At 33.5% G+C, this 24563-nt stretch overlaps 1 protein-coding gene across 5 annotated transcripts in view; it reads left to right on the top strand.

Annotated features, from left to right (window-relative positions):
- The first annotated feature begins 785 nt into the window (after window positions 1-785).
- R3HDM1 (R3H domain containing 1) overlaps window positions 786-24563 on the top strand; it is a 102823-nt gene continuing 79045 nt past the window's right edge. For 2 of the 5 annotated variants that reach the window (XM_037523279.1, XM_037523280.1), the window contains exons 1-5: window positions 786-990; window positions 12008-12049; window positions 12517-12606; window positions 17689-17803; window positions 18834-18912. In XM_037523279.1, the coding sequence (XP_037379176.1) occupies window positions 820-990; window positions 12008-12049; window positions 12517-12606; window positions 17689-17803; window positions 18834-18912 (497 nt within the window). In that variant the 5' untranslated portion in view covers window positions 786-819. Of the gene's footprint in view, window positions 991-12007; window positions 12050-12516; window positions 12607-17688; window positions 17804-18833; window positions 18913-24563 lie in introns of those variants that run through there. The other 3 variants (XM_037523275.1, XM_037523276.1, XM_037523277.1) reach the window with 2 other exon arrangements.

Genomic DNA, 24563 nt, shown 5'->3' on the forward strand with positions numbered 1-24563 from the left:
ATTCTATCTCAATACAGCTAGTGAAAAAAAAATAAGCACACATTTCTCACATGCCCTAATGTCTCTGAAACATTTTTATTTAATATCCTGTGTAAAGTTCCCAGTATTTTCTTAAACTCACTAAAATATGAAATATATTGATGTATTATATATTTGATTTCCTATGCAGTCCATATACTAGAGCATCTGGTAATACCTGTCATTTGGCACGAAATCACATAAATCAGGAGAGTTTTCAATACTTGATTCATAATGCTGAACAGACATTAATGCAGATTCAAGATTGTGTTCTATACAAAATACTGCTTTTTTTTTCCCCCAAATTATTTCCTTTCAGAATTCCAGGGAAATTTAGAATTTTAGGAATCCAGATGAAAGCTATAGGAAAATATTTTTCACACAGAATGATATTGGTAATACCTCTATAGAGAAAAATCTAATATCATCTATGTATATATAACTCTGCAACCATTACCTTCCATCTTGACTGATGACGATTCATTTCTTCATTGCCAAAGTAATACATGCATCAAAATCACCTTGCCTTACTATAGCTCTTATGTCACTGTATTATGATTTTCTTTTCATTTAAACATGTCAGCCATTAAACTGTATACTGTTTGAAAGCAGGAATTCTGCTCTGTGTGTGTGTGTGTGTGTGTGTGTGTGTACATACATATGTATGTACATATACACTACATTTCTGGAACATAAAAGTATTATGTAGTAACTAAATGTAAAAAATATCTCAAACTGAATTTCTTTTTTTAATTACTTAGGCTTCAACTTCCTTGTAGAATTCTAAAATAACCTTTGCTAATGAGGATGTCTGATACTGTTACTGCAAAAAATGAAACTGAAACAATGAAGGATTTGGACACAGAAGTGAAAGATACAACCAGAGTTGAAAATCTTATCAAATCAGAAAACTATGGGAAGATTTTGGCAGAGAAGAATGAACGTTGTATTGACAATAATATTGATTTGCAGGTAAAAGGATTTTTTCTCTGACTACAAATACTAAATATTCCATATATAAGTATATCCTTAATACAAATCTCACTTTCAGAATACTAACAGGGTAAGTTGACCCTTTGGGTCATACTTACCAGCTGGATTCTGAGCTGAATGACTTGTTGAGTCTAGCTTTTGACTTGTTTGTATCATAATTATTTTTATTTCTGTGTGGCCAATATAAATCTTCAGTTTGCTTTCTATTTTTTTGTTCCACTCAGCCTCTTACATTGTTTTGAGAATTCCAGATGCTCTTAGAGAAGAAGAATAGAGAGATTAGATAGAGTTCTATTTGCAAAAATAGCCCTAGAGGTAAGTCAGTCAACCATAACTGAGAAAAGAAGTTATTTGGGGGAAAAAGTCAATTGAAGCTTTTGATACTATACATATATGATGATTTAGAAATAATTACCACCAAGAAGGCTTTTTAATTCTAGGCATAGATGGAAATTGATAAATTGGTTAATAAATTCAAGATAGTTAAAAATTATTTCAAGTGGTGCTAGTGTTCATCCCTAGGTATTACAGTTACCTATTACTGTGTAATAAATTATTGTAAAACAAAGGGCTAACAATTTTAAAACATCTTGATTTGTGAGTCAAGAAAAGGACCAAAGGCTTGGCTGAGTGTATTTTCTGTTCTACAGAGTATCAAAAGAGGTTCTGTGCTGAATGACAAGCTGGCCTAGAAGGCCCAAAATTGTTTCTCTGACCTAACTGGCACCTTGGTGGAAATTACTGGAATGTAAGCTCAGCCTGAACTGAGAGCACTACCCATAGCCACTCCAGCATGGTGGGCCGGGAGCTGATAGTCTTTTTATTTGATGACTCGGGGGGTACCATACAGAATGTTTAAAGAAACATGCAAAATTGCAAGTTCTCTTCACTCAGAAGTCCCAGAATATCATTTCCACTGTCTTCTTTCATGGTATAATTCAGTAAAACCAACCCACTTCTAAGGAAGGGTAATTAGACCCCACCTCTCAGTAGGAAAGACCCTTAATGTAGCACACAGAAAGTTATCTTAAAACATAGTTTTTTATACTTGTTTTAGTTTTGCCCTATGAATAAAGAATTCTGTTTTTGAAGAAAAAATTCTGTCATTCTCTCTATAACCTAATTACCTTGAGGGATACATGCCCAGAGTTATACCTTTATTGTTTTTAATAAAGAATTCTCCTTTAAATGTTATTTTTATTCCTTCATTTGATCAAAAACTTTATTCCCTATTATGTGCCCAAAATGTGTGAGAAAATGATAGCTACTCCTATATAACGATAAGAAAGAAAAAAAAATTTAGGCTCCACTGATTAAGAATAATCAAGTGGGGCCTCCCCGGTGGCGCAGCAGTTGAGCGCTGGGTTGCGAAGCTGCCCGCGGCCTTGCGGCACCGGTTGGATCCCCGGCTGCTCCCTGGCCACCAGAGGAGGGTCCCACATGGCGCACAGATCTCTCCTGCCGCCCGCTGCTCCCCTCAGGAGTGTACTTCGGTCCTTCTGCCTGCTCTGCTCCCCGCTCTAGCTCTGGTGAATTCTCTCACCCTCCTGCGCTTCTGACTGTACCCAGTGCATGTATAAACAAAACGAACAAATAAATTAATAAATAAATAAAACATGCCTCTATAAAAAAAAATTAATTAAAAAAAAATCAAGTGATGATTAAGAAATTGAGAGGAACAGCATTTTCTCCTAGTCGTTTTTAAAAATGCCGCTTTTTAAGACAAAAAAAAATTGCCATGCCTATAATCAATACATTCAGTGGTGTCAGCCTCCAGGTATCCTGATTGAATCAGAGGGAAAATCTGCTAAAATTTCATTGCATTCTTGATGAAATAGTAAGCAGTTTCCTTTTAGTTTCTTATCTATACCTAACATTTACTGTTGTGAGTCATATTTGTCAATAAGTGATTAATCTGGGACATTGCATTTCCTTCCACATCTATGGTATTGCCCTTGGCAATAAACAGAAGAAAATTCTGATGACCACTATTGATTATGGCATGGTTCCACAGGAAAATTACATAATTATCAAAACAGTTATTGAAAACCTACTCTGTGTCAAGGAAATACTGTCATAAGCAAAAATGGACATGATGTCTAACATATTCCATATAGTGTGGTGACTCTAAAGGCTAAGGAGGAGGAAGAACAAAGAGAATATGAGAACTCATCTTAATTCCATTGAATACTATATTCATTTTTTATTCAAATGCTTATTAAGGACTTACTCTAAGTGGGAATATTTAGACTGCATAGAGCTTTTTGAGGTCCATGTAAAATGTCTGGCAAGGAATTTATAGTCAGAAAAACAGAAGAGATTTCAGTAGTATAAATAGATAAACTAATAAAGTTTTTTCCTGTGTTTTCACATAATATAATATAAAACAAATTGCTTTTGAGTATGAACAAGGAATAGAGTATATTGTTTAAAAGTCAGGTTTATTTATATAAAGTTATTTTTTAACTTAATATGAAGTTACCTATTATTAAATACCTTTTTTCTAGCATGCCACTAAATACTTCAGCTTTCTTTGGTACCACTTCGATACTACCTACAGGTTTCATTTTAAATAGCAACTGTTATTTTTACTCAGATTTACATGTATGTGCTACTTAATGTAGGTTTTTTGTTAAGAATGTTTAATATACCAACATAGTCTCTATTTTCCTCTCTACCATTCTGAAAGTCTGCTACTGTGAATATAACTAACGTCTGTCATCTTGCTTTAGCAGAGTAATATTTAAAGTGACTTAGGAAATAGAAATGTTTTCCTAAAGAACCGTACCTCTTTCATCCATTACCAAGTCTTAATTTCCTGACCATCCCCTTAGTATTTTATTTAGAAGAGGTCATTTTTAAGTGAAGGGATGTGACAGCTTTTTTAATACTATGAAGAAATGGATACCATTTCCATAAAAAATAATTTTAGCAGACTAGAGAGAGATCAGCAGACATTAGACATTACATGTTTGATGGTTCCAAGCAGAAATCATCTCATAGAGCTCCTTGACCATTTACTTTATAAATAATACTGCTTGTGTGACTGACTTTACTCTTTAAATGTTAGTTGTATTTTTTAATCAAAGTTTTGTTTTGAACTATAATCTTTTACAGAAATTTTAGGATTATTTTCTTAAGAATTTCTTTAAAATATGTTACCAATAATTCAAGTAATTTGTGGGCATTGATGTCACGAAGTTATTTACCTTCTCATATAATTGTCATGGATTTACTCCCAATTTTTTATAGTCATGAATAATTATGCAAAGTGTTTTTGCATGGTAACTTTCCAGCTACCACACACTATTCAGCACAACTGTTGGACAGGATGGCACTTCAAATTGTAATGATAATGTTCTTGTGGAGTAAATAAGACAACTGGTTTTTGTTAATAACTAACCTTATGTACTGAAGAGCATGAACAGTTTTTGATACATATACACGTGTATGTATTGCACATGTGTTTTTTTCCATACACACAATAAGTTGAAGTGGATGTTTAGTAATATACTCAGTTTCTGTAATCAGATGACACCCTCACATCTTGTATTCCCCAAGTTAATTCCACTATATTTCTTCAAATAGGGATGGGAGGGCACATCAAGCAAGGAAGGGGCAAAAAACAATCCATTGCTTTTTTTCAACAGTGAAGTTAATGGATGTCAAATTCCTTAATTAATAAAACATATAAAGAAGTTTTGTTTAAAACATTGGATAAAAGTACTAAAATCATCAGCTGTGGTTATTTTTCTTTAACCTTAAAATTGATCTACACAATAAATTAGAAAGCAGTCTAGATAGATTCATTGTAATATTACTCAACTATTTATTATTGAACCTCAATATTTCTCCAAGCAAGTACTTATTAGCTCTGATAATGTATTATCAGTTTCAGACTGAAATTCTATTAAAGGTGTTTAATATTCTGTGCCTAGTTACTGGTTAATTCCTGTCTAGTAACTACAGTATCAAACAATGTTTTATTATAGATTGCATGCTTTGCCCCAAACCTTCGAAATTCTTATTTAATGTACCTCTTCCTAGAATAGTAACAGTCTCTTATACGGACTGCTAACTTTTCACTGTGACAACAAAATTCTGTTAGGAAATTCAATGAAACCAAAGTTGGTTCTTTGAGGATCAGCAAGTTTGACAAACCTTTAGCTAGATAGATTTAAACAAAAAAAAGGAATATTCAAATCACTAAAATTAATGAAAGTGGGGATATTACTTACCAATTCTACAAAAGATAAGAGAGTACTATGAAAGATTGTGTACCAACAAATTGAATAATCTAGATTAAATGGACAAATTCCTAAAAAAGAAATTAAAAATATAAGTGTACTTGTAAGTAGTAAGGAAATAGAAACAGTAATCAAAAATTTCTCAATTAAAAAAAAAGCCCTGAATCTGGTCGCTTCAAAGGAGAATTGTACCAAACTTTTAAAGAAGTAATTACCAGTCTTTCTCAAATTTTTCCAAAATATTAAATAAAGAACTCCCATTTCATTCTATGTGGTACCATTGCCCTAGTACCAAAGCCAGACAAACACACTATAAGAAAACTACAAGTCAATATTCTTTTGAAACACTGATGCAAAACCTCAAAAAATATATATGAGCAAAACAAAACAACTATGCAGCTTGATCAAGCGCAGTTTATTCCTGGAATGCAAACATGATCCAAAGGATGAAAATCAGTCAATTTGGTATATCATAATAAGAGAAATTAAGGGGAGGTGATTCACTTGATCAGATCACTTGTTGCAGAAAAAGCATTTCACACAACTCAGTGCCCTTTTATGGTAAAAACATTTTTTATGGTAAAAAGAATAGGAAACTATTAGATAATAGCCACATATCATTAAAAACCCACATTGAATATCACACTCAATGGTGAAAGACTGGAAGCATTTCCTTTAAGATATGAACCAAGCCCAGGATGCCTGCTTTCACACTGTTAACACAGTATTGGAAATTCTAGCCAAGCAGTTAGGCAAGAAAATTTTAAAAGACATCCTAATTAGAAAGGAAGAAATAAGTTATCTCATTTACAGATGATGTGACCTTTAATTTAGAAAATGCTGAGAATTCCATCAAAAAATGTCAGAATGATTGCATTTTGCTAAAAAAGGTAAAATAGCAGAACTTAAAGTCAATACACAAAAATCAGTTGAATTTACAGTCACATCAAAAAGATACTAAAATGCTTAGGAAATACCTTTATCTGGGAGGTGAAAGACTTGTACAATGAAAACGACAATAAACATTGTAAAAGAAATTGAGGATGACATAGCTGAATGAAAACACACCCTATGTTCATTATTGGAACACTTAATGTTGTTAAAATGTCAATACTACCCAAAATAATCTACAGAGTCAATGCAATCCCAGTCAAAATCCAGATGGCATGTTTTTCAGAAATAGAAAAGCCCGTTCTGAAATTCATTGGGAGTTTTAGGGCACCCAGAATAGGCAAAACAATCTTAAAAAAGAGTAAAAGTGGAGAACTAATATTTCTCAATATCAAAACTTAATCTGAGGCTACTGTACTAGAGTACAGCTTTATGTGGTCCCGATATAAAGATAAGACACACAGAATAATGTAGAAAAACCAGAAATAAACCCTTACATACATAGTAAGATGATTTTTGACAAGGGTGCCAAGTGCATATAAACTCTTTTTTCAACAAATGGTGCTGAGAATACTGGAAAATGCAAAATATTGGAGTTTAGACCCTTACCAACCACCATATATAAAACTCTTAGAAGAAAACAGAAACAAAGCTTTACAACTTTGGATTGGCAATGATTCTTTCTAAACATGACATTACACAGGAGAAATTGGAACGCTGTGTACTCTTGGTAGGAAATCAAAATCTTATACAGCCACTGTGGAAAGCAGTATGGTGGTTCCTCAAAGGATTAAAAACAGAATTACCTCATTACCCAGCAGTACCACTTATGGGTATTTACCCAAAAAGTTGGAAATAGGATCTTGAAGAGATATTTGTCCACCTATTATGTTCATAGCCGCAATATTCATAGTCGCCAAAATGTAGAATAAATTCAGATGCATCCATTGATTCATGAAAAACTTGGCAAAATGTGCTGTATATATTCAATAAAAGGTTATTCAGCAGTAGAATGGGAAGAAATTCTGCAGTATGCTACATGTGTGAGGTCATTATGCTATGTGAAGTGTGAAACACAAAAAGACTATACTATATGACTCCACTTATTAGAGGTATTTTTAGAGTATTTAAAAATCATACAACGTAAAATGGTGGCTGCCAGGGTTTGGGTGAAGGGGTTAGGTGAAGAGGATGGGGGCAGAATGGGGAGTTACTGTTTCATGAACACAGAGTTTTAGTTTTACAAGATGACGAGAGTTACAGTTGTGGGGATAGGGATGGTGATGGTTACACCGCTTTATGTGTATTGTTACTGAATTGTTCACTTAACAGTGATTAAGATGGTAACTTTCATGTGTATTTTTTCACAGTAACAATTATGGTGGGGAAATGTGAAAAGCATGTTTTAAATAACAAAATTCAAGTTTTAAAAGTTATGTTCCTACTTAAAGCCAAAACTGCCTTTAATTGATTTAAAGTTTTAAATCAGTTAAATTGATTTTAAGTTTTAAAATAGTTATGTTCCTGCTTAAAGTCAAATATGGCTGAAATATTGATACCAAAAATAGAAAACAAAGACTGTTCACTACTGAACAACTTGGTTCCTCTGCTTTATTATGGGTACTTGTGTGTTTCCGATTTATGTTATCTTCTGTTTTCTATCCTTTGCTGTTTGAAATGAAGTAATAAGTGATTTTTATTGAAGAATTCCACTTTAGCACTTAATAGTTTGCTTTTATAATACTGTATTGGTTTTGTTGCCACATAACATATTGCCACAGACTTAAAGGCTTAAAACACAACCCAGTTATTAACTCAGTTTTGTAGAAGTTAGAGTAGGTTCAGTTGACTTCTCTCTTTAGCTTTACAAGGCCAAAATCAAAGGTGTTTTCCAGATTTGGCCTTTACGTAAAGACTGGTGAAGAATTTGCTTCCAGGCTCATTCATTTGCTGGCAGAATTCTGTTCCTTGCACCTGGGTTTAAGGTCCTTATTTCCTGGCTCACTGTCAGCTTAGAGCCACGCTTTACTCTTAGAAGCTTCCTGCATTCCTTCTCCCAAGGTCCCTCTATCTTGAAGACCATCAGGGGTTTATCAGGTCCTTCTCACCCTTTGAGTCTGGCTTTTTTTCCTGCTCCCAATAGAAGAAAACTCTCAACTTTAAAGGGCTCAACTGATTGAATCAGACCCAGCTGAATTATCTTTGTATCTTAAGGTCAACTAACTTGGCTGGGAATGTTGAGAGACTATCTTTGCAATTATTTCTACAAATAATGTTTGATTCACAACAATGTCTTTTTTTATAGGTGTGATATAAAAGTGCAGTGAACTAAGACTCCAAAGTTCTTGGATTCTGTTTAAGTATTTAATATCTGATCCTGGACTGAGAGGCTTTTGAATTCAGGAACTGTCTTCATCTTTTAGCTCCAGTGCCTAGGACAGTGTCAGGTATAAAACAGAAACTTAGAACATGAAGTCACATTGCAGTAATGTTACCTCTCTGTGCCTTTTCTTTTTACTCTTTCTTCATCTTCTTAAAAAGTTCCTTATGAACTAAAACCAAGACTTAACGCATGTGTAAGTCTATAAAAATTTTAGTTATTATGGACAGCATACAATATCCCCATTTTATAGATTTTTTTTAAGTTACATCTCTTGTCTATTGAGCAAAAGTAGCAAATGTCTTCTGACATGCTAGATTCCTGATCTGTAATAACCTATTATATTTATATAGTACTTAGTTTTTAAAAACCGTTTTTTAAATTAATGTTGAATTAACATGGGTTTATAGCATTCAGTATTAGATGTGCATTATTATATATTAATATCTGTGTAGAGTGCATTATGCTCACCACTAAAAACTCTAATTCCATCCTTTACCATACAGTTTACCCCTTTTACCAAGTTTACCTACAGTCCCTTACCCCATCCCTATTTGTAACTACTGATTTGGTCTTAAGAGTCTAAAAGTTCATTTTTCTTATTTGCTTCATTTGTTTGTTATGTTTCTTTCCATTCCATGTATGAGTGAAATTCAGCATTTGTCTTTCTCTGTCTGACTTTCTGAGTTCCTCCACTGAACATTATGCCTTTTTGGTCTGTCCATGTTTGCAAATAGAAGGATTTCATCTCTTTTTTTTTTTTTTTTTTTTTTTTTTAGTGACTGAGTGCATGTATACCAAACTTCTTTATCCCATCATTTGTAAATGGACTTGTTAGGTTGTTTCTAGCTCCTGGCTGTTATTTAAGTAAAGTAAAGTTTTGATGAACATGGGGGGTGCATGTATCTCTTCAAATTAGTGTTTTTGTAATCTTCGGGTAGGTACCCAGAAGTGGGATAATCAAATTATATGGCATTTCTATTTTTAATTTTTTAAGGAAACTACTGTTTTTCTTAGTGACTATCAGTTTTCATTGGTACAGTTTACAGTGTGAAAGGATTCTCTTCTCACCTATTGTCTGCAAACAATTGTTTTTTTCTTGTCTTTTGGATAATAGCCACTTTCACCTATGTGAAGTAATACCTCATTGTTTTGATTTACATTTCCTTAATAAGAAGAGACCTTTCCCCATCCCTGTTAGCCATTTGTAGGTCTTTTTGGAGAAGTGTCTATTCAGATCTTCTGCCTGATTTTTGATCATATAATTTGCCCCCAACCTTTTTTATGAGAACCCCAAAATGCTGCTTGTCCAGTTCAAAATGTTGAGAGGGCTACTGTTGAGAACTTCTTGTCAAAATCATTTAATAATATGAACTTATTCTTCATTCTTTGGGCAGATGTAATCCATCTGAGGAACCCATTTTTTTTTTTTATTTACCCTTTAATTGAACCTAGTCAAGAACCTTGAGAATCGTACAAAATAGTATAAACTTTTATACAGATGAAAGTAAACTGAAATCAAGGTCACCTGCTAATGAGAAGTAAAACCAGAATTTTAAACCCAACTCTTCTGCATGTGAATACAGCTATATTTGCCAGTTAATCATCTCCTTTATTTTAAAATATCTTAATGGAAAATTTTGTATCCTGATACTTAGAATTGTGAGGAATTAAAGCAGAGGACGAGACTAAATCGCAAATTCTTTTCCTTCTGTTGCCTTACAACTCCTTTAGTCATGTGCAATTTGCTAGTATTCATCTATTGATTTTCTCCCAACTTTTTCCTGTAAGTCCTTTATGTTGTATCACATTTCTTCCTTCTATTTTTAATGTCAGTTACAGAAAGTTAGAAATCTTCTTAAACATTAAGGAATGTAAATAGACCCAGAAGACAGAAGCTCTGAGGCAGTGCTGCCATGTGCATATGCATGCTTGTATGTGTCATTGTGTTATAGAGCAACCCCGATATTAAACGGGTTCCTGGCTGTGGGTCCTCACCCGCGCGCTTTAAAGGGACTTATGAATACTCTACTACAGACACACACAAAAAGGTTAATAAAAGGTTTATTTACAAGAGGAAAGGAAATAAGGAAAATAAGGAAAATGTACAACTCAGGGAGAAAATAGGGAAATAAAGTCTTTAATGCGTCCTACCCGATCCGACGACCTGGAAACCCAAAGTCACTCTCAGAGCTGGCCGGACGCTGCGAGCTGGTGGAGAGCCCAAAATGGGGTCCTCCAAAGCCCACGTGTCTGCCTTTTCTATCCACCTGGCTGCTTAACCCCACCCTCAGGTCCCAGCCACCTTCCCTTTGGTGGTGATGGGATTTGGAGTTCCCAGTGTCTTTGGCTTTGACCTGGGGTGGGGGTGGAGTCCACAAAGCCTATATGGAAATAGCTTTGGGACATCCTTTTCCCCCTAACAATTTCCTTCTCTAAAGTAAACAGAAAACCATTTTTCTTTGGTTTTTCTGTTGTTACTGCTGATTTATGGTAAGGGTAATCCGGGGTCAAAATCCCATACATGTAATGTTGGGGAAAATTTGGGGGACAGGACACACTGATACTATAGAGTCTCATTTCTGTTGGTTCTACAAGGAAAGCCTTTCTGCATGTTAGAATGAAATGGTGACTACTTTCTGTATGTGAATCTCACTAATCAGGCTATTAAGAACATTTTGTTTGGTACCAAACTGGCATTATAACTGATACCTGGACCTTGTACTGTTTGTGGTTGGGGTTAGAGAAAGAGATTGGAAGAGGTGGAAGGAAGCAAAGTGTTTTCAAAACCTATTTTGCTGTGGTTAGCAGGCACTTAAGTGCCTGATACCAAGACCAGCCGCTGGTATCATAAACTAGAGCTAGTTGCCCTAACATGTTTCCCAGTCACATGATTGGTGATCTGACAGTCATGCTGAATATGCATACTGGAACTCTTGTATCTTCATGTCTGCTTCATTACCGCACTGGACCAGGCAATAGAATTTCGTCAGCTGATAAGCTGGTGGAGTACTTCATACAGTGCTAAAAAGGATCAGTAGATGGTTGGTTCTACTCTGACACAATGTTAATTTGAAACATTACCCTTAGTGAGTTTGGAATTTCTCTCAGTACAACTACTTAAAATCCCTGAAGTTTATTACCCCTTACCTTGACTGAAGTGTAATATGTTAGAAAATTCTGAAGGACATACTTTGTTTTGTTACTCTCTAAGAACTTTTTAAGTTTCATTTAGCTCAGTTAACACAAATTGCGGCCTTTTGCTCACTTAAAATGCAACCCACAAAAGACTTTTATTAGCATTTTCTCCAAGTTTGTTTATGGGAAGAATCAATATTTTTCACTTGAAACCAACTTTGATTTCTTCATTTACCCTATTTTGTGTAGTTGGTTTCTCTGTGATGTAGGATTGTGATAAGAAGCAAACTTTCTGTTTCAGTATGAAATGTAATATAAATCTTTCTTGTTGTATATTCAGCGGCCATTGCAGTCATTTGGACAGACAGGAAAAAGGTCTAAGGTATTGTAAATATTTTGTGCTGGCATGCCAAGGGCCTTCCTCCATGCTTGATGAATCCTTGTTTTCACATATGGCTGCTTTCAGTTTAGTTTTGTCATACTTTGTTTGGGGCAGAAAGCTTATTTTGTTTAATTTGAGATTTTTGTCTTGCCTAGTCGCTTTTGTGCATTGCTTTTATATCTTTAATGGTTCTTTATCTATAGAGAAAACTTTTCTCACCATTTTTGTGTTTTGAAGTTGGAATTATTCCCATTCTTGCTGTCACTATAATTTTCAAAACTGCATTATTTGCTTTTCCTCTTTACAAAAGGTTTTAGTGCTGTTTAATGAACTACTTAACTTTTACATTTCACCTACTTTATGTGTAGCAGAGATTATTTATAAAGAAACTAAAGAAATCCCAGGAAACTCTTGGATATGCCCTACATTTGTGAAATGTAGTGCTAATTTTAAATACTTTTCTTTAGTCAAGCTCAAAGTTAAAGCTAGTTCGGAGCCTTGCAGTGTGTGAAGAATCTCCACCACCCCCTACAACAGAGATAACACAGGAGAACCAGGTAAAAAAAAAAAAAGGCAAAACAAAAATATTGTTATTTAAAGCCATGGTGGAATGACCTGCTGTCTGGACATATTTTTTTCATCAAATTAAATAGACATTTTATGTGCATGTGTTATTATGTGTTTATTTTCTTTGTACTCGGTTAAACTAATTTGATAGTATCACACACAATACACATGAAAAGTTGGGAAAACCTTGTTACTTCAACCCAAGGTTTAGTGCAATGGTTTCTCTCTGGGAAAACTTAGTGATCACATCATTAACTGGGAATGAGGCTTTGAAGAAGTTATAAGTTATTGAAAATTTATAAAATGTTAAAGAAGTACTTCCAGTGGATGTAAATGTAATGAAATTTGCCCCTTTGATTTTGAATTTTAGAAATTTGTCAAGCACTACTGTGAAAAGGAAAATACTCAAGACTTGGGCTGATATATTACTGTACTCAATCTAAGTGCATGATGAATCGAATTTCGTGTTTGCTGGGTTCTAATAGTTACCTAAAATGTCTGATACTTCGTATTCTATGCTTGTAAAATACACAACAACTGAGATTCAACAAATGGTTCAGATTGCCGTTTGTGGTCTTCATAGTGCTATTTACTATTTTTCTTGTTAATCTCAGCTACTTTGTCTTCTGTTTCATTTAGACATTATACATAAGTATTTTTGAACCCTCTACCAATATTTCTCAGCTTGGTAACTTTAGCTATAAGTTGTTCTACTTTTTAAGAACAACCTAAAATTTCCTTGTAAACTAACAATTAGTTTCCAAAGAATTGAGCCAACTGTGGCTATCTAAGAAGCCACGATTGAAAAAAGAAAAATAGAAGCCATAACTGGTTGTACCCCTTTCCCCCTCCCTGTCTCCCTTGCACATGCAGTAAATACCAATTGTACATTTGTTAATTCAAGCAAAAATTAACGTTTTTTCATAATGTCAAATATCATACCTTCAAAAGCCTACTATAGATACTAAACATAGTTGTCACATATTTAGAATATGCTCTGTTGTTTACTATCCTTCTGTGTTTCCAAATGCAAGGAAATGGAGGTTTCTAAAGTGAATAATTTGTTCTCAAGAAAAAATACTTTAAAATCTGTTTCCTTTGAAAATTATTCAAGTGTCAGGAACATAAGGTCAAAATTTATTTCTTATTTTCATGTAAAATTTAACTACATGTACAAGATACCTATGTGTATTTGTTCTATAAAATAGATATATTTTTAGTTATAAGATAACATTTTCTAGTAAAAATAGAATCACAGTCAAAGTATTTTACTAAGACCTATTGTCTGGAGAACATTTTCAACTGTTAACCTTTGGCTTGGAGATAAGGCTGAAGCATTACAATAAGCTAAAATAGATTCAGCGAAGTGGGTTTTTGAAATAACAATTTTTAAATGTTCTTTTTTAAGTTAAAGAATATACCTATTCAAGGTTGAACAGCAGGCTGTGTAATTTGCTTTAAATTGATGTGTGTTGACTGAAGTGTTATATCATCATAGCTTCACGAAATACTTAGGCCAGTGAAACTAACAAAATTAGAAAGATCAGGCAGTCATAAAACTGTTAACCTAGAAAAGGGCATACTTTCCCCCAATATGAGTATATATGTGTATATTTCCAATTTTTTTGCACAAAAACACAAGACAGCAGCTTGTTTGTGGTAGCAAAATATTAGACTCTCTTAAATGTTCATTAATAGAGGATTTTATTTACAATGATCTTAGAAATGGAATTTATGGTGGAAAGTTATCCAGAGTAAGCAAACAGGTAAAGCTTGGAATATAAATACATGTCCTGAAAAGAAGCCACATCAGCTGGAATGTGAAATTTATAAAAGATGTAATACTATTAATAAAATATCAATAAAAGTATAGGAATGAAAGTCTGATTAATATCAAATTGTGTAAGGTTTTGCATAACATGGCAAAAAATGTATACCTTTGTTTACTGACAGTTGGTAATAAAAACAATGAGTCCAAAAAATGTCACAGACAGTGAGATATATGTATTCACTTTGGGGGGGGGGTTGGTCCCTCAGAACTTTTAGCCTCTGTTTTGTTTCTTTTTTAAACAGTATATGCTTTTGGGGGGAGCCTCCCTGGTGGCGCAAGGGGTTAAGCACAGCACTGTGAAGCTATCCACAGCCTCTGCAGCACAAGTTCAATCCCCTGCCGGCCAGGGAGCTACCTGCATGGCACAGCAGACCTCTCCTGTCTTGCCCACTGCTCCCCTCAGCAGTGTGTTTCAGTCAGTCTGCCTATTCTGTTCCCCATTCTGTCTCTGGTGAATCCTCTCACCCTCCGCACCTCCGGCCAGTACCTCAGTTCTTGCATGCATAAATAAATAAATCCTTAAAAAATAAATAAATAAAAAGTATATGCTTTTAAAGAGAAACTGCAACATTATCTTTGACTTTATTCAGGACATTTCAGTTTATCTGGGAAAATTCTTAGAGTACTGCATAAATTCATATAGTGAAAAGTTACATGAGTAAAAAATGCCAAGTATATGTTATACCTTAATATATGTTATTGATCAGATAATTTTTGTATTTACAGTTCAAAAAACTGCATTATATGAGTAATGGATAAGGTAGCGATGCTAGAATTTAGTCTACTTTATACATTCTTTCTCAATTTATCTTGGGCAATATTTTTTTTTCTTTTGGGATAATAACCAATTATTACCCTCTCTTTTAGAAATGTACAGGCTTTTTTCTTCGAAGCTTTGAGTTAGCTAAATTTTACCTGAATGAAAATTGGAAAATAAATTACATTTCATGAAATGTGCTAATGTCTAATCTTTGTTGATAGAAGTACTTTCTAACCAATAATGCTTGGTTCAAAATTAATCTGGAATAAATTCATTATTGAGAAGGTTGAAAGGCAATTAAAAGCAAGATATCACTTGTGTCTTATGAGAGGGAAGTGTCCTCAATAACTTGTCAATGACAGAGTGAAAAGTAAAGGAATTACAGCTGCCTATGGAGGTGTTGCTGTCATTATAATTATTTATAGTCAGAATATAAAGCAGCACTTAAAATATGTCTCATTTGTTACTAAAAACAAGGCCCTTGATATTTTGAACCTACTGATTTTATACTACAGTTTATCTTATTAAAATAGCTTCATATGTATGATTAAAATAAATGTCTTTGAAGGGACAATTTAGAAATGAAATCTTAAGGTCATTGGAAGTGCCTTTTAGTAGAGGTCTAAATTTGAAATCTTTTCATCCAATCTTGAGTACATAGATTATCTTTGAGTAATAAGAATAGAAAGTATAAGCTGGAAAAACTTTTAAATACTCTATTTCTGAAATACAGTTCTGGGGTTCTTTTTATTTGTTTTTTGTGTTTTTTTTTTAATGGAGGTGATATTTGGATTCCCTCATTAGGTAATGCCACCATATTAAATATGTATTTTATGGTTATAAAAAAGTTGATTAGGAAGCAAGTTACAAGAGAAAAAAGTAACTACTGGGCCTCCCTGGTGGCGCAAGGGGTTAAGACGCAGCCAATGAAGCTGTCTGTAGCCACTGCAGTGCGAGTTCGATCCCCGGCCAGGGAGCTGGCCACATGGCACAGCAGACCTCTCCTGACTCACCCGCTGCTCCCCTCGGCAGTTTGTTTCGGTCAATCTGCTTGTTCTGTTCCCCACTCTGTCTCTGGTGAATCCTCTCACCCCCCACACCTCTGGCCTGTACCCCAGTTCTTGTATACATAAATAAATAAATCTTAAAAAAAAAAGAAAAATTAACTACTGGTTGATGAATGTATAAACTTTATTAATGTCAATACTTTAGTTTGGTAAGCAAGACTGGCATAAAGCACATGTTCTTCATTTTAGTGAAAATTGCCAATGGGTAGCTTTTGCTCTATATTTTGAACATAAATTTGAACTGAGGTGGACTGGAAGGAGAATTGAAAGAAGATGAAAATAATAATCACAACCCTGTAGAAAAATATATATTTGATCTGAAATTCTGCCAAATAATACTTTTAAAAAAGGGGCGGGGGGGTTTAGTAGAAATCCTGATGGCTGCAAGTTTAGGAATCCTGAAATTTATATTTCCTTTGAAACAGACTAATGCACCTACTACCATTACCAGCTATCACCCAGAGAAGCTAATTGTCCTGTTGCTGGTTTTTGTCACTAAATAACAACAGTATCAATTAGTCTACAAATAGGCTACATCTTTAGTAGAAATGATGTGCTAGTTATTCTGCCACTCTTTATATCTTTGTCTGAATATAGCTACATAATTTTTACTTTTTTAGGCTATATGAGTAAACTTCCAATAATTCCTTTGCTTTCTGAAGTTGCTTGTAGTGAGACTATTTTTAAAATGAAAAGTGAAATTAGTTTTCCTTTTCTGTTTTACAGAATATGGGAACTTTAAAATTAAATATAACATATTTTACTTGAAACTTTTAAAGGAACTTTGTCATAACTGAAGTAGGAACAGTGATATATAAATCTCAAATAAGAAATAATGTTATATGGATTATGTTTTGGGAAGGTGTACTTTTTGGAAAATTTTATATTTACTTGGCAAGAGATTGAAGGAATGTCAGTGGATTTCAACTATCCATTGATTATCTATCAATGGATTATAGTGGTTAAATAGATATTAAAGCATTTTTTTATTAAGTATTGACTTGACACTCATAGGTTCCTATCGTTATGACTACTGATAATTATGCATTTGCTTGGCCACGGCATCCAAAGAGATCAAGAAAATCTTGGTTCTGATCCTGCAGGGGTTTTACAGTTAGGTTCATTTAAACTACTGTAGACTCTATTTATTGCCTCTAAAATAATTGAAGATATGTTTCAATTTGTATGTTCAACTCAAAAACATTAATTTTAACATTTTCTATTAAGGCTTTGATAAGTGATAAAAATATATCAGAGTTTTAGTCTAGTTTTAGTAATACAATTGGAAGAAATAGAAATCTGTCTTTTTTCTCTGACTTACAGTTTTGTGTTTCTCAAAAGTTATAAATGTGTGTAGTATTGAAATGAATTGCTTTGTATTTTCATTTAATAGCTGATTTTTTTCTTCTAACAGGAGAAAATTCAAGTCCAGTTAACACAATCATTTGAAAAAGAGGAGAAGCCCTCAAAAGATGAAGCAGAAAAAGAAAAAGCCAGTGATAAGTTGCCCCGAAAAATGCTATCAAGAGGTTTGCACTTACTTTTTTAAACAAAATTTTAATTTCACTATCAATTTTATCCTTTTTCCTCAAGTAATTATATATAATATATCTATCTTAAAAGTGATATAGAATAGACTGAAGGAATGATTATTATTGGCTCATCTGGACAAAATGGGTAACACAATTCTGAACATCAGTGAGATGTTTCAGCCAAAAAACCACCAACACATGCCAGAGTCACTGAGGAAGATAACTCTCTTCATCACTTATTCTGTCCCTCATGTTGAAATAATGGAATCACTGTAATTTGAATTCTGATTCCATTCAAAATGTTATTAATCTTCAATTCCTTATGATACACAGAGGTGTGGCCAAAATATTCGGTATCCAGTAAGAATATTCTTGGAAACCAAGAATGTTTATCTTTCTTAATAAAATTTTAGGGACTTCATAGTCATCTAGCAATGAAAGTCAATAAGCTTAAGTTCTGTTGATCAGTATAAACAACATAAAAATTTTACATTAAAGAAATAAACATGAATATGTTAAAAAATATTTTGAAAGCAAGCCTTTGGAGATAAGACTTCAAACTTACCTAAATAAATATTTTTTCAGAAGTAAAATTCCTGTCTATCTCCAAATTATTGCCTCCGTTCATAGTCTTAACTAAGTTGTAATTCTTATGGAGGTGTTTCTGAACATGAGGATTGTAAATATGAATATATGCTTAAACAGGCATTTTTTAACATGAGGGTTGTAATGAACATATAGATATATAAAATCTTTACAGAATTCTGAGTAAATTAAACTGGCATGTGTACGAGAAATTTTTTTAGTATCTGCACGTACATGCATTTATATAACCCATGCCATGCTCATTATTTGGGAGTGGAAAAATTGTGATTGAGGTCATCAGAATTCCCTTTTCCTACTTTGTCACTTTTTTTTTTCATTGTGGGGCATCTCGTTTTATTTAAGATATGCATCATGTATAAAAGTTAAAGGGATTTGTTTTCAAACAACTTTATACTGGGTTTTTGTGTTGTTGTTTTTTTAGATTCCAGTCAAGAATACACTGATTCAACTGGCATAGATCTACATGAATTTTTAGTAAATACATTAAAAAACAATCCCAGGTAAAAACTAAATTTATAAGGTTTACATTTCTTCTAGAGTACCATAATTTTGCTATACATGTTTTCATTACTGAGTTATAAGATTGCAATATTTGAAGTACACCAGAAACATTTTAGTTTTTTAGGGCTAAGATGTTGTTGGTCTACTCTATGCACATGTATAAATATCTTTTTGCATTATGCATGTCACCATTATATAAAAATAGTTCCTATTCTAGGAATTTTGGGAAATAAGAATTACCAAGATATTTTGACCCTTAATTGAGATAGAGGAGTAATCACTAATCATGAAAAAGAAGGAAAAATGTATAGTTCCAATAATGTTCACAACCAAATAGGAAAATAGTATATTCATTTATGAGTTTTGAACTTAATTAAATGCAAAATTTTTGTTCCTTCTTGTTCAATTTATATAAACCTTCAAGCCAAAGATTTTTTTTTTGAGGTTCATATGTGAGTCACTACTTTAAATATTTGTGAAATCCTTCATTTTGCCAGGTACTAGATAAATAGATTTTTAACTTTTATTTTTTAAAGATTTATTTATTTTTGCATATAAGAGCTGGGGTACAGGTCAGAGATGCGGGGTGGGGGCGTGAAAGGATCCACCAGAGACAAAGTGGAGAACAGAACAGGCAGACTGACTGAAATACACTGCTGAGAGGAGCACTGCAGAGGCTGTGGATTGCTTCATAGTGCAGTGCTTAACCCCTTGCGCCACCAGGGAGGCCCAATTTTAACTTTTGGTAGGCATCGACCAACCCCTTTGAAGCTTTGTCCCCACAAAAAATTTACATCAAAACAATCTGACCAACACTTCATGGGGTAAACAACTCCAAGGGGAAAATCCCCTCTAGATATTAGCTTCCCAGAGTAGTAGTTATTTAAAATACACTGAAATAAGAATAAAACAGTATTTTGGCTATGTGCACATGGAAAAAAAACATGAACATCTAGACCTTCACTGACTCTTATGATATACTTCAAGATAACCTCTGTTTTCATTCAGAATACATTATACTTAATACCATATTGCTTTTCTATTTGATATTTAATATAAACCCAAAAGGAGAACCACTAAAATGAAAATGAAAAGTTGAGTTCTTGTAATAGGGACTAAAGGAATATACGTATGGAGTAAAGAAGATAGTTAACTTTGCTTGACTTTCGTTTTTGGTTTTTTCAGTTCGAATTTGTTATTCAGTGGTCCTAATAGAATGATGAATTATAAGTTCATGGACCAGACATATATTGAGCATCTATCATGTGCCAAGCTTTATGTTAAACTTTGTAGCTATAAAGATGAGTAAGTTATAATATCTGACCCTAAAATAGCTACCATCTCTACTAGAAAAAAACACATAATACGTAACATAAATATTATAAAAAAGACTTTTCAAGATGCTATGAAAACACAAGAGAAGGGCCCTAATCTTTCTTTGGAAGGGTATAGTAAGTCTTTTTTTTTTTTAAGATTTTATTTATTTATGCATACAAGAGATGGGGTACAGGCCAGAAATGCGAGGGGTGAGAAGATTCACCAGAGACAGAGTGGGGAACAGAACAGGCAGATTGGTCGAAGTACACTGCTGAGGAGAGCAGCAGGCAAGACAGGAGAGGTCTGCTGCACCATGTGGATTGCTCCCTGGCCAGCCGGGGATCAAACCCCACTGCAGAGGGGTAGATTGCTTCATAGTGTGGTACTTAACCCCTTGCGCCTCCAGGGAGGCCCAGGTGTAGGAAGTCTTTAATTAAGAGATAATCCTTGAGCCGAATCTTGAATTCAGAGTCCTATAAATAGAAGCTGTCCATATATGGAAACATGGGAAAGGCATTTGAATAGAAACAGTGCCAAGGCACAGTAGTATGAGAGAGGATGTGGTATCTCCATAGAGAGACAAGATTTTACACCCTGATTCAGGCAGGAAAGTATGTGGGAAGTAATTCTAGAAAGTGATGGAATGAGATACGAATACAGATCATATCCAATTGTGTTCAAAATGGGATAATACCATCACTATAGCTTGGTGAGTCCCAGTCAGTGTGAGAAATGACTGGAAAGTCAGGAATGTTATAAAGATCTGTAAGATAGCAATGAACAATGAAAAATAGCTTTACTTAAAATGCCAGTCATTTACCATTTGAGAAGTACTGAATATGGCATGCTAAGTTGAGGAGTAATTAAAAAAAAAAATCAACAGAGTATGCCAGAATCAGATTTGCCTTTTAGAAAGCTTACTTTGGCAATGAAGGGCTAAGACCATAAGCAAGGAGTGTAAACAAGAGATATAGAAAAGAATAGAGAGAAAAGAAACATTTGAAAGATATTTAAGAAGTACCATTGCAGGACTTGGTGATCATTTGAATATGGAAAGGTAATGGTGTGATAGAATAGAACTTAATTACTACTAAGTTTCTGGCTAGACTGACAGCCAGTGATATTAACATAGAAAGTAATAAACAGTAGATCAGCCCAAATGGAATGGGACATGTTCTGTTCTAAATAAGTATAGTTTGAGATACCTAATGTAGAGCCAGGAGATGAGGACTTTCTACAATTAAGACTGATTTTCAAATAAATGAACCCAACTGCAGTTATAGTATTCAGGAGTCATCAATGGCTATGAAGTTTGCTATGACTGGGTTTGCCCACAGATGTAAAATAAATGTCAAGGACAGAATTCCATGGAGACAGTATATGAATGGTAGATGAAAAGGAAGAGATTGTATCCTACAGATGACAGAAGAATCATGAGCACATTGCCTTTGAAGTCCGTCAAGGGGATACAGTTTCAAGGAAGATAAAATAACAGAGAAAGATGAAAACACAAGTAACAACAACAGCTTATTCACTTGAGAAACTGAGGAGTTGTTGTTTTTAACAAGTCATTTCATTTGGGGAAGGATAGTGAAAATGAGATCTGGGTGAGCCAAGCAATAAAGAAGAGGTAGAAAATAGACAGCTAGTTTGAGTAAAACAATATGATATCCTAGACAGGAATAACTTTTCCTTTCTCTGAAGCTATAAGAGAGATATCAGTGAGTACAAAGATTAGGAATCTATTTTTAGCATTGAAAATTATTTTTCTGTTTTGCAGTTTTCTGTTTTCCTCTATAAATGCAAAGGGTTAAGTTACTTGCATCTGCATTTCAAAGAGTACAATTAAATGACTTTTAGTATACTCACAGATAAGTACAACCATCACTGCATGTAATATTAGAATTTTTTCACTGGCAAGGAAGAAACTACATTCCATTTCGTTATTACTCCACTATGCCTTAAACCCTGATCTGTTTTATGTCTCTACGGATTTCCATGTTTTGGACATCTCATATGAATGAAATTAAATGAGTGGTCTCATATGAAATGGATACGTGTAGTCTTTTGTGACTTGCTTCATTAACTTAGCTTATTTTCAAGGTTCCTCCATGTTTTGCCATGTATCAGTATTTTATTCCTGGATGTGTTTTCATTTGAATAAATATATGGGTACTAATTCATGTAATTACTAATATATAAGTTATTACTAATGCCAGTGTGGATTAGAAAGTTGAAACTAATGTTAAATTTTGCGAGGAAATAATAATTGCTTAATTATCAGTTCAGTATTCTCTCAGTGAAGCATACAATTAATTGACAGATATACACAAAATAGAATTAGTAATTAAGTATGGCAAATTTCTGCTAACACTTTTAAGAGTGAATATTGGTTAGAGAATTAGTCCAGATAATGCTGAGCATATTTATTCTTAGTGATACTAAGAATTTTTTATTTTAAAAAATAAAATTTATTCAACCTTTCATTTCAAGTTTTTTCTTGATTATTGAATGCTTATCTTAGTCCAGCAAATAAATTCAACTTCAGTGTTAAATAATAAATTTTCAGGAATTCTTGTTGCAATATTTCCAGACACTACACATATCGTTACAGAAGTAGAACCTAGAAGCTTGAAGGTGTTTTTGAAAGAGAGAAAACTCAGACGTGAATTTATACCATTTTTGTGTTGATTTTTTAACCCATTTTGTATAAATTCTCTGTGTAGTTCTATAATAATACAGGAAGAAAGCAACCCCATGGATTAATCCTAAGAATGGAAATTTTAGAAGTAATTTGTTCTAAAGGAAACATCATGTAATTGTTCTGTATGTGAAATACTTTCTAAATGACTCTTTTTGAAAGCAGTGTTTAAATCATTGTATTTCTTATCTGATGCAGAAATTTGACCAACGATTATATAGAACATTGGAAGGGGATGGTCAAATGGAAGCATTATTGTTTTCTGCTTTTTTATTTGCCACTGATACACCAGCTGCATACTTTCTCTAAAGTTATTTCTGGTACACTAACTAGAGCACTGATAACTATAATTGTTGCCCCTTCATTTTAACTGCAGGTAATAGTTTTCTGACCACTTTTTTGTATTTATTTAATAATAAATGGCATGCATTGGTTTATTTAAAAAGATTGTATGATAGCAGTTTTAAAGAGTGTGCCTATTTTTAAATGGTTTTGGTTTACTTTCTAAACTTTATGCCTTAGGAAAAGTAACTTGTGGATCTCCTCATTTGAGTCCTATATGTATTGCTTCTATAAAGGATTTTTTTTTACTTAATTACCAAAATATCTAACCTTGATTACATATTTAAAAATGTGAACACTTGCACTAATTTATAGTGAATACAAAGGAAGGAAGTGTAAATCTCAAGAACATAGTGGATTTCATAGATGCTATGGTACTACTGAATCCTAAATAAAGAAGCTTATATGGCAAAAAGAGCTTAGAATGTTGCCTGCTAATTTTTCTAACAACCTCTACATTTTAGTAACTAAAAGTTCAATAAACTAAGCAGGTGAACTAAGTTTAAACAGTAAGTGGTTCAAATAATAAAATTCTCAACAATCCATAGATCTACTTACAAAAGAAAGGGGAAAAAAATCACATGTTGTATCAGTGTCTAGTAAAATTATTTAATTTTGTTTTCCTTCATGGGACAATAGAAATTTATTTTCAGTGGCAATACAGTCACTGAAGAATATTTCACTTATCTTATACCTTCTGTTGAGCTCAAACACAGAAAACCAATTTAAATAGTGTATCATGAACATGAAGAAAGTTGCATGACTCAGATTACATTATTTTTCCTACAATAACTGTGGTAAATATACCAGGATGATTACTGAAAACTGACCCTAATAGGTTAGATTAAAAAAGGGTCTTAATGATTTTTTTAGGGGGGAGACTTCATGAAGTTAAAATTTCCCATCTTCCCCCCAAAACTGAAGGTAAAATAATATGAAAAGACCTTCTGAATAAAGTAAATTACACCATGCAGATACATTTATTGAGTTCCTCTGTGTAGTCCAAATAAGTATATAATGATAATTATGATATTAATAAAGAATATAAGGTTGTTGTAAGCAAAGACAACAAGTTAAAGAAACCTGAGAAAGAGCTTGACACTTTTTTTTTTTTTTCACCTCATGCTGGTTAGAATGGTTATTTTTTTTTTTAAATAATAAATTTTAGTTTTATATTCCCCCATACAATTGCAAACGCCCCATTCTGACCCCAATCCTTCCCCTCCCGCCCCCCACCCCCCAAAAAGTGTCTCTGGTTCATAGTTTTTTGTTGATTTTGATTTTCACTTT

This window comes from Talpa occidentalis, unplaced genomic scaffold (genome assembly GCF_014898055.3).
Source record: "Talpa occidentalis isolate TD23 unplaced genomic scaffold, MPIMG_talOcc4v2.1 talOcc4.3, whole genome shotgun sequence".
Lineage (NCBI taxonomy): Eukaryota > Metazoa > Chordata > Mammalia > Eulipotyphla > Talpidae > Talpa > Talpa occidentalis.